The sequence below is a fragment of the Hemibagrus wyckioides genome, linkage group LG06 (genome assembly GCF_019097595.1).
Source record: "Hemibagrus wyckioides isolate EC202008001 linkage group LG06, SWU_Hwy_1.0, whole genome shotgun sequence".
Taxonomy (NCBI): domain Eukaryota; kingdom Metazoa; phylum Chordata; class Actinopteri; order Siluriformes; family Bagridae; genus Hemibagrus; species Hemibagrus wyckioides.
In genome coordinates, this window is record NC_080715.1 from 44,247,068 (window position 1) to 44,259,070 (window position 12,003).

At 42.4% G+C, this 12,003-nt stretch overlaps 2 protein-coding genes across 4 annotated transcripts in view; both read right to left on the reverse strand.

Moving 5' to 3' along the window:
- LOC131354587 (trace amine-associated receptor 6-like) overlaps positions 1–12,003 on the reverse strand; it is a 181,287-nt gene that overhangs the window by 83,717 nt on the left and 85,567 nt on the right. The window lies entirely within an intron of this gene.
- Positions 4,906–5,898, reverse strand: LOC131353890 (trace amine-associated receptor 13c-like). Its single transcript, XM_058390969.1, has one exon. The coding sequence runs from the start codon at positions 5,896–5,898 to the stop codon at positions 4,906–4,908; it is 993 nt and encodes a 330-aa protein (XP_058246952.1).

Consider the following 12,003-nt stretch of genomic DNA (forward strand, 5'->3'; position numbering starts at 1 on the left):
TAAATGCCCTGTTACTTTCCATGAACTCTCTGATAATAACTAACACTTCCTTTACGTCTGTAAGGACTCGCTGGACATGGGAGGGTTAGAATCCATGTGCAGATATTTATTGAAATCAGCAGGCAGAATCGCAAACGGGTAAGCAGGCAAAAAGGTCAAAACCGGAAGAACAAATACTAGGCGATCAAAACCAAAACAGAAACCAAAAATTGTAGAAACAGGAAAACAGGCAAGGATCATACACATATATTAATCAGAAGGCTATAAACAGCAAGGCTTGGCATGAGACTCAGGGAAACGATGCTTCGTGTTGGGCCAGAAGGGACATGCTGCTTAAAAGCCCTGAAAACCGGAAACAACTTGAACACAGTCAATATTCGGGCAAGGGCTCCCTCTGGCGTTCTGGACCTGTGAACACCGTGACAGAACCCCCCCACCTCTAGGAACACCTCCAGGTGCTCTACGACAGGGGCAACCCTGGGAACGAGGAGTGGATCTTTTGGGGAAGTTAAGATGGAACTCTTCGTTGAGAGCTGGGTCCAGGATGTCCGAAGCATTCGCCCAACAACGCTCCTCGGGGCCATACGCCTCCCAGTCAACTAGATACTGTAGCCGTCCACCTCGGCGGCATGAGTTCAGTAGCACACAAACCTGGTAGGCTAATGTGCCATCAATGTCCAGGGGCGGGGCGGTTCCAGAGGCGAAGGGGTGGAAGTGATAGGGTGAGAGCAAGGACACACGGAAAGTAGGAGAGATGCAGTATGCTGGGGTAACTCTAGGTGGTAGGAAACCGGGTTAATTTGCTGGACGATCTTATATGGGCCTATGAATCGGGGACTGAGCTTCTTATATGGCAACTTGAGTTTCAGATTCTTAGTTGATAGCCATACCTTCTGACCCACTTGATATTCCTGATGAGGACGTCACCTGTGGTTTGCCTGGATCTCCTGCCTCCTCAGAGCACACTGGAGTCTCACAAGGGCCCATTCCCAGACCTCCTGACTTCTTCTAGACCAGTCTTCCATGCTCAGGACACAAGATGTTTCCCCAGACCAGGGGAATAGCGGTGGCTGGTAACCTAGAATGTACTGAAACGGAGTCAGCCCAGTGGATGAATGATGTAGCGAGTTCTGGGTATATTCGCCCCAGGGCAAGAACTCACTCCACCTTTGCTGTTCGCAGCTGCAGTAGGTCCGAAGGAATCTTCCCAGTTCTTGGTTGAGGCATTCTACTTGGCCATTGGACTGTGGGTGGTAACCGGAACTCAGGCTGATGTTGATGCCCAACTGGCAGCAGAACTTGAACCAGACACCAGACGTGAACTGGGTTCCTCAGTCGGACACGATGTCTTCAGGTAGACTGTAGTTGCAGAACACATGTTGAAACACAGCCTGAGAAGTCTCCATGGAAGTAGGGAGCCCTTTCATACGAACCAGTCTGCAGCCCTTCGAAAAGCGGTTGATGATGTCCATGACCATGGTGAATCCATGAGATACTGGGAGGTCAGTGAGAAAGTCAATAGATATGTGAGACCAGGGGCTCTAGGTGGCCCTCAGGTAGTTGGTGGCTTGTTCGCGACTGGGCACACCTGATGCAAGACCTGACAAACTCCTCAACGTCTTGGTCTCGGCCACCAGAACCATTGCTGGATCAGCTGGGTTGTCCTGTGGATACCTGGGTGTCCTGTGCTCGGGCTCTTCTGAGTCCATTGTACTGTATAAGACTGTTCCGTAGCGTGGTGGGAACAAACACTTTGGCAGGAGGGCAGTTGGGTGGAGGTGACTCTGAGTGCTGGGCTTGTTCTATCTCCCTTAGGATGTCCCATTGGACTGGGGCTATGAGAACAGATGGGGGTAGGATAGGCTCGGGGGAAGCAGGTTGGCATGTGGTGTCATGGAGTCTGGAGAGCGCATCAGCTTTTCCATTCTTAGAGCCAGGTCGGTATGTGGCGGAGAACTTGAAGCGGGAGAAGAGCAGAGCCCATCTGGCTTGGCGGGGGTTTAGTTGCTTGGCTTCTCGTAGGTATGCCAGGTTTCTATGAACAGTGATGATCAAAAATGGGTGGTTGGCTCCTTCCAGCCAGTGCCTCCATTCTTCTAAGGCCACCTTCATGGACAAGAGCTCTCTGTTTCCCATGTCACAATTCACTCCTATCCCACTGCTAGAGGTGTCCATTTCAACATTGAAAGGTAAGTCAGGTCTAGGATGGCAGAGAATGGGAGCGGAAGTGAAGGTCCGTTTTAAGAGTTGGAATGCTCTCTTGGCTGGATCAGTCTATTGTAGGTGACGTGGCTTCCCTTTCAATAGGGATGCGAGAGGGCTCGCAATGGTGCTATAGTTTCTAATGAAACGGCTGTAAAAGTTGGCAAAACCCAGAAAATGTTGTAGGTCTTTGACAGTGGAAGGCTCCGGCCAGGCTGTGATTGCCGACACTTTACTCTAGTCCATCTCCACCCCCCCCCCCACCCCCCCTTGTGATATGACATACCCCAGAAATGTCGCGGACATTCGGGGAAACACACACTTCTCCAGCTTAGCATACAGGTGATGTTCTGCTAAACGCCGGAGGACGGCCTGAACGTGCCTGATATGTTGTTCACGGTGATGACATGACATGGTCATGACAAGGTGATGACATGGCGGTTCAACATATGTCTGAAGACCTCACTGATCAGAGACTGGAATACAGCAGGAGCATTCATGAGACTATAGGGCATGACCTGGTATTCATAGTGCCCATGCATGGTGTGGAAGGCTGTTTTCCATTCATCCCCCTTCCTGATCCTGATCAGACTGTAAGCACTGCGCAGGTCTAGGTTGGTGAATATCTTGGCTCCCTGGAGCTGTTCGAGGGCTGTGGGCATGAGTGGCAGAGGATGGGGTAGGGAACCATGATGGCATTTAGTCCCCAATAATCAATACATGGTCGGACCAACCATCCTCCTTTTCCATGAAAAAGAAACCTGCTGCAGCGGGGGACGTATATGGCCGAATGTATCCTGTAGAGAGAGCTTCTTGAATATATAGCTCGCTTTTCTGGTATGGAAAGAGAGTAAACTTTACTCTTAGGCAGCATGGCATTAGGTAGGAGCTCAATGGCGCAATCCCATGACTGGTGTTGGGGAAGCTTGGCTGCTCTTTCTTCGCTAAATACCTCCTTGAGGTCTTGAGGTCATCCGTGGCTTGGCTAGCTGGCTGTAGCTGGAGCTGTTGGTTGGCAGCTCTCAGTGAATCCACTTCCATCTGGTAAGCTTGGATGAGGATACGCTGTCACCACAGAGCCGCTCTCATATCTGCTGGACTCATATCCGGCAAAGCATCCTGTAAGGACACGCTGAACATGGGAGGGTTAAAATCCATGTGCAGATATTTATTGAAATCAGCAGGCAGAATCGTAAACGGGTAAGCAGGCGAAAAGGTCAAAACCGGAAAAGCAAATACTAGGCGATCAAAACCAAAACAGAAACCGAAAATTGTAGAAACAGGAAAACAGGCAAGGATCATACATATATATCAATCATAAGGCTATAAACAGCAAGGCTTGGCACAAGACTCAGGGAAACGATACTTCGCGTTGGGCCAGAGGGAGCATGCTGCTTAAAAGCCATGAAAACTGGAAACAGCATGAACACAGTCAATATTCGGGCGAGGGCTCCCTCTGGCAGTCTGGACCTGTGAACACCATGACCACGTCCTGCCCCATACTTAAGCTTATGTTCTTTTGATGGGGTGGCCTAATGTTAAATAAAATGTCAATATTTTTTTTTTATTTAATTAACATTAGATAATATGATACTACTAATTTATTTATTTAAACAGTGTTCCAAAATGCTGATAATTATAAAAACAGCACTGGTTTAATTATATTGCAGTGTTGTAGGTTTTTGATTTTCTGATACACTATACCTGGGCCCCACACTGAACCTTAGGTTTCATTAAGCCATTTCTAGTAGGTTTGCGTATTGTGATCCTTAGCACAGAAGTGTTGTGTGCATATACACATCAGGCATAACATTATGACCACCTGCCTAACATCAGCCACTATTTCCATCCTAAAGTCAGTGATTTGTCCAAATCTCTCACTGTTTTGGAGTCATCAGACTTTACCCCTCTTTCTCTTTGGCTCTGTTCATGAAATCCTGTGCAGTTTGAATGTTACAGATTTATGGATTGGAAACCTATAGAAAAAAAAAAAAACAGTCAGCTTTTCTCAAAAAAGACAATACAGTTTAAAATCATATGTTTACTAAATATTTTTATGAGCTGTTCTAACACACTGCCTGGTGAATAATTATGCCATGTAAATATACACTGCATAAATATTCAGCACATGTCCAGAAGCTCCTTCTACAGTCAAATGCTTACATTTAAATGAGGCCACACTGTTGTTGATGAAATGGTCATTTTTTCCCTTTATTTATACTATATCAGTGTATTTTAATGTCACATGCAAATTAGTAATGATACATTTTGAAGGCTAAAAAATTGTATTATGCAATATGGTAGTAGCTTTTATTAATGCTGTGTCTAATAAAGAGAATGATTGATTCACTCTGAAGCCTCATCAGCCTTTATAAATTTTTAATAAAAAATCAAACATTGCAAAATAAATCTAGTTTCCAGTTGCTTTTTTACTATCCCATACTGTGTTTTCACTTCCTCATGAAGTGTTTCTGTATTTCTAATGATTTAATTCTTATTTTAAGCTGCACTATCAAAATTAATTCCACCTATCTATATAATAAACAATTATATCTTATTGCATTACATTAGAAATATTTAAAAACCAAATATTGTTATTATATAATAGATGTATACGCATGTTATATTTAAGGTTGATTTGTTACAGGAGTTAAAGTGCAATATTACAATAGCAATTTTTTGGCATATCATAAAAATAACTTTTTAAAAAAGAACACTGATTAATGCAGAGTCTGTCTGAAATATTTGCAGAGTTATAATTAATTTAACAAACCTCCTAAACCACGGGTAAAACAGAGCATAAATAACTGGATTAATGGTGGAATTAAGACAAATGATGATCAGAAAATTCTGAATAGATTCTATCTGTACTACAATAACATTCCCTAATAAACTGTAAATAAAATATGGAAGTAAACACACCAGAAACACAGACACTAAAATGCCGAGGACTTTAGCTGCTTTTCTCTCAGATTTCATGGAGTGTGAGGTGATTTTCTGTGTTTTAGGTTGTGTGTGATTATTAAGCTCTCTGATAGCAGTGGCATGTTTCTTAGCAATCACAAACACTAGAGTATACAATATGATTATGACAGAAAGTGGAAATATAAATGAATATATGAGATCAATTACAGACCAAAACACATTCAGAGAGAGAAAACATTCTCCAGGACACATGAAAGAGCTCATGAGGTTTCCATTGAAATAAAAAAGTGCTAAGTTATAGGCCACCACCACACACCAGTTAAAAATAATTACAACACGAGTGATCCTCACAGAGACTTTGTTCATGTAGAAAAATGGGTTTGAGAGAGCCAAATAGCGATCCACAGCAATCAGAACAATATGATATATGGATAAGGTCATCAGGAAGGAGGCAGTCATCATAACACACATGCAGAAATCTGTTCCAAAAATCCAACATGACTCATTTATCCAGATAATCATCATCGGCATCACTAAAGCACCAATAAAGAAATCTGTCACAGCCAGAGAGAGCACCAGCATGTTGGTTGGTGTGTGAAGCTGCTTGAAGTGAAGAACAGAGATGATGACCAGCAGATTTCCACACACTGTTAGCAGAACCACAGCAGCTGAACACACGTACAGTAAGATATAAACTGCAGGAGATACAGATCTCTCTGGACAGGAGAAATGCTCACAGCGATCAGACTGATTAAACTCTGTCAGGTTCATGAATACAGCATTTCTCTCATGTCTACAAAGTTTAAAGTAAAATGTTAAAGGTCACAGTCAAATGACGTCTGACTCGAACAGCTCTTTCTGTTTTTATACTTTAGAAATGATCACACCCCCAAGTTTAAGTGACAGCATAATACATGATGTCATGCCTTGTTGGAAGATAAGGCCTAGTGGCAACAGAATTTTGAAAACATTGTACATGGGGACAATTAACAACCCGTTTGCGCTCAGAGTGCACCGTACTATTCAGCTTCAGTCACAGAGAAATTCACTGTACAAGAATGTAAATCTTTTCTTGCAGTGTTGAAGGAGGATTTTGATTCTCCATACACTACACCTGGGCCCCACACTGCACCTTAGCTTTCATAAAGATAAATGAAGATCCACTTCTCATTTTCAGTGACCCATTATTCCAATCAGGTGCACAAGCAAAATCATAAAACCTCATCACAAAACATTTTTAGATGAGCCTTTTATATGATTTGCATAACATCTAATCTGTGTTACCTGTCTGCACCTTCCCTCTTAGAACCAAAATCTGTAATTGCTCTCTACTTTGATTGACAGTACAGTCAGAAGCTCCTCATAATCTGTTTACCTGCTATTACACTTTTCTACCACCAGGGGATCATGCGTACACATGGAGAGGGGTGTGTGGAAATGGACACACACTGACATGCACAAGAAAATCTTGATAAATCAGGTTCAATGCATAAAAATGTGTGTAAACTAAAGTGAAATATAATTTATTAATTCATAGTTGGTATTTTAGTTAAGTTTTTAATCTCGAGTATCTTAATACATGTCTCAATACACACAGGGCTTATTACAACATGTTATTTAAAGACATGAACAATGTATTAGGAGTACCTGAAGTTTTAAAACGAGAATTAGGACCACACTCTTTGGCTGTTAGATTTGTTAGGATATTATAATATTCAAATGACATCTAGTACAATAGTGACATTTGGGGACATTCCTGGGAAAAACTGGAGTGGGAAAAACGGGCTTCATGAGAGAACATTGATTAATGCAGAGTTGGTCTGGAATATTTGCAGAGTTATAGTTAATTTAATGCACCTTCTCTGAAGCTCTAAAGCTCTCTGATAGCAATCACAAAAACTAAAGTATAAAATATGATTATTACATAAAGTGGAAATATAAATGAATATATAAGATTAATTATAGACCAAAACACATTCAGAGAGAGAAAACACACAAGTACAGTAAGATATAAACTGCAGGAGATACAGATCTCTCTGGACAGGAGAAATGCTCACAGCGATCAGATTGATTAAATTCCATCAGGTTCATCAATACAGCATTTTTGTGTTGCATAAAGAGTTAAAAAAAACTCTTTTTTGGTATCACTGTAAATCAGTAGTTGTCACACTTAATTTACCTAAGACTCAAGCAGCTCTGGTGCTTTTATAGTTTTGGAATTGATTACACCCACAAGTTTGAGTGACAGTATAATATGTATGATGTCACACCGTGTTGGGGGAAAAATGATTTTTTTAAATTTTTTTCTGGTAGGGAGTTAAACATGAAAAAGTTGCTAAAGTGTGCTTAACAAAGCCTAAATATCAGCTCACTGTTCATATTCTGAAAATTTGCTCTGTAGATGAAGAATAAGTGATGAAACACATTTTCCAATTAAATCATGATTCACTGACAATTCTTCTATCTAGTCAGGTGCATGCAAGACAGCCCAGCAAAATTCCATTCAATTCAATTTATTTGTATACCACCTTTTACAATGGACATTGTCTCAATGCAGCTTTATAAAAGAAGAGAAACAGAAAAAAATAAAAATAAATTATTAAAATTAAATTATGAAACTATTTTATCCCTATTTTATTTTACCCCTATTTATCCCTAATGAGCAAGCCTGTGGCGATGGTGGCAAGGAAAAACTCCATGAGATGATATGAGGAAGAAACCTTGAGAGGAACCAGACTCAGAAGGGAACCCATCCTCATTTGGGTGACACTGGATCGTAACTGATTGAAGTCCTTTCTACAACAGCAATCAACAGCCCATGAGGAACTATTAGGTCACTGTAGTTTCTGGGTTCATTATAGGCACTAATTTCTTGCTGTCACAAGCTGACAGCTCATCAGCTGAAACTCAATCCCAGCAAAACTAAACTGCTGGTCATCCCAGGTGATTCATCCCCAGCCCAGGATCTTGCGTTATCTCTGAACAACTTCATGATCTCCCCTTTACCCAGTGCTCACAACCTTGGGGTAACCATGGACAATCAACTGTCCTTTTTCTCCCATGTTTCTAATGTCACATGCTAATGTTGGTTTCTTCTGTACAACATCAAAAGGATTCGGCCCTTTCTCTCCACACAGACTACTCAGGTGCTTGTTCACTCTGTTGCCATTTCAAGACTGGACAACCTTTACAGGTACTCAGCCCTGCACCAACTGTGAGCCAGTGGCATCGCTTCTCCTCTCCTTCTCTCCTCCTTTCATGCACCAGGTGAAGGCTTGGCTACATCTCTCAACTGTAGGGTTTGTAGTTACAGCTGGTTATCAGATTGGCATCACCCCCTTCCTTGGTGTTTCAACGGTTTAAGCCCATGACACCTCAGGAGGGCTCAACAGCAGGTACAGCATCCTGGATCTACCCCTGCTGACCACTACCTAACTCTGTGACATAGTTCGTCCTTCAACAGGTTTGCTCTGCCACCGCATCTCCCACTGTGTCCAGATCCAATGAGTTGCTTTTTGTTCCTGTTCGGTGACCTTGCCTACCAGCCGTCTGAGGCTAGTGTGTGCTATCTCCTCTGGGAATTTGAGCTGCTTCTTCAGGTCTGCCAGCATCTCCCATTCATTTGCTGAGGCCAGAACCCCTCCACTCCTGTGTCCTGCTGCAGTGCTCTTACCTGTCCTGATGAACTGGATAAAATGATGCCTGTCGTAAAGTTGTTTAACCTTCTTCCTTGCCTGTTCCACACCCTCCGCCAACTTGGACAGGATCTTATCATGACACTACTGGAATTTCCCATCTGCCAAACTTGACTGGCATGCTGAGAGGACATGCTCAAGGTTGGCTTGCTTTCCACATAGTGCGCAACTGGAGCTCTCTGACATCCCCCAAGTATGGAGGTTTGATGGAGTATTTAGACCATCATAAACAGAACACATCAAGAATTATCTGGCATCCTTCTATGGTAAATTTTTTTTTTGCCACATCAGGGCCCTTTCTTCTATGCCCTCCCACCTTGGCCAGCTGCCTTGTTTATTCATGGCAACAGCCTTGGCATGGCAGGTTTCCTCCTCTGCCTTGTGGACCTTCCTCTGTACCATGCTGAGGCATTCCTTTGAGTCAGCTTTTTTCCAGTTTGTTCTGGTGAAGCAATTCAGTCCAAGCCCATCCTGAGCTACTGTTCTGATGATGTCTGCATGTTGCAGTTGATCCTCAGCCTCTGTTAGTCCTCTGCTGACTCACCATTACAACCTGTCCTGACCAAAAAGCCTGCCTGGCGTAGTTGTTTGTCCTTGCTGTCTCGCAGCATCGTGGCTTGGTGTGTCTTTGCTGCTTTATACTCCTCTAGCATTGATGTCACTGGCAGCTGCAACTTGTTGCCTGTGATGTACAGGCCAATGGAGCAGAAGCTTTTTGGGACACCCAGCCACCTTCTTAAATAGGTGTTAATCATCCTCACCAATCCCTCTACAGTAAAGACAGACCTCATAAATAAGCAGAGGCCAGGGAAGTCCCCCATGTTGTATGTACATAATTAAAAAATAATTAAATAATATAAAAAAAAAACTAAAAAAAACCTAAAGGCTGAAGGCATCCTAAGTTCTACTGAACCAGTGTTAATGTATAGTAATCCCCCATTTATCGCGGGGGTTACATTCCAAAACCACCCACAATAAACAAAAATCTGCGATACACGGACGCCACCCATAAATGCTTTTTTTATTAAGCCGTAAATTACCCTCCCACACTCTTTAAACCCACACAGAAAACATTTGCAAGCATATAGCGAGATAAATTTGTGGTAAATTCGTAGAAATATCACATTTATAGTAAGTACTGTATGTATGTATGTACACTACTCACAAAAAGGATATTTGACTTTTGGGTGAAATTTATGGAAGATATAAAAAGTTCAGGCTACAGTGATATTATATCATGAAAGTCGGGCATTTAAGTAGAAGCATGCAATGGTGATTTCCTCATCTCAAACAATTTATTGAAACAAAAGCCAACAACAGTGTTGGGTATACCACAACAAAAAATGTCAGTGTCTCAATAATCTGTCATGTGCCCTTGACCATATATTACAGCTTGACAATGACGTCTCATGCTGTTCATGAGTCGACTTATTGTCTGCTAAGGCATGGCATTCCACTCTTCTTGAAGGGCGGCCCTCAGGTCATTGAGGTTCTGGGGTGCAGGGTTACGAGCCTCTACACGGCGACTCAGCTGATCCCATAGGTTTTCTATGAAATTCAGGTCTGGAGAAAGTGCAGGCCACCCCATTTGAGGTACCCCAGCCTCCAGCAGCCTTTCCCTAATGACCTCAATGAGTTGTAGCATTGTCGTCCATGAAGATGAAATTAGGCCTGTGTTGTTCATGCAGGGGCACAATGACTGGATTAATGATGTTATTCAGGTAGTATTGGCTTGTCACTGTACCATTCACAAGATGTAGGGCAGTTCTGTATTGAGTGGACACACCTGCCCAGACTGCAACACCACCACAACAGTGGCTGATGCATAGCGCTCTCCTTGATGTCTCCAACATCATTGGCGGCCATCATTTCTGCTCAATGTGAATCGACTTTCATCAGAGAACAGCACTGAGGCCCACCGGTCCCTCGTCCAGAGTAAATGCTCCCTGGCCTGTGCCTGGTGGTGTGGTCAGGTACCCTTGCAGGTTTCGAATGGTCTGATGTGACACTTTGGTGCCTCTCACCTCCCTTAAATGTGCCTGGAGTTGAGTGGCATTCATCATCTGGTTCCGCAGGGCACTGTTCACAATGAAGCGGTCATCACCATGGGATGTGGCCAAAGGACATCAACTTCAATGCCATTCTGTGACTCTTCCAGTCTCTCAGTATCTCTGTCGCAACCTGCTGATGACAGTCTGTTACACTCTAAGCTCAGTGGCCACTTCCCTCTGAGAACATCCTGTTTGAAGCTGTTGATCAATTGTTAGGTGTGGTCTTGGTCTCATGATGTCAAAATGTGAACAGCATGATGAAGAGGACTGTTTAAATACCAATTCTAATTGAACCAAAAAATGTATTGGTCGATTCATGGATCGAACACTAGTTGTGAATTTTGCCATTAAGCACCTTGTTAGAGAACAGCAAGTTCTGCAAAAAGTACTGAAACACTGAACAGTTGGACATGTGCATTCAAAAGTGTAAAGAAGGTCAAATTAAGTTCACCTGTAAAGGTTATAGTGCATTTTAGGTGCATCCTGAAATTTCACCCGAAAGTCCAATATCCTTAACTTTTTGTGAGTAGTGTATGTATGTATGTATGGTCCTTTCCAGAAGCCTTAGAAGATGCAGAGCATTTGGGCGACATACAGTAATAGTGCTTGCAGAAAAACCATAAAAATACAGGGTTCACAGCACAAAACGAAACAATCTGGACAGTGACACCTGAAGAACTGGGATGCTGGAGAATTCTGCTTCCCTTTCCCCAACTGCATTCATAGCCAGCACCCAATCACAACCATGATTAAATGAATGGGGAATTCCGATTGGCCGGACTCGTTCCTCCAGCCGTGTTGTATTTTGATTTTCAGCATCCCCGCACCGTGCTTTCCTAAACAATGCTATGCTGTACAGTATTTGATATATTATTAACATTTTACTTTATTTTAGTTAATGTTTATATTTTGTAATTAATAATTATGTTTTTTATTAATAAATTATCTTATTTCAACAAAAAAATAATTCACTATAAGGTTTGGGGATACCACAACATACCGGGACAAACTGCAAAAAAAATTAGTCATGTTCCAAATAAAAATCCGGCGATATACCAGGACCATGATATATGTACCGCGATATAGAGGGGGATTACTGTATTAACTGATAGAGATTTCAAAGGACTTTT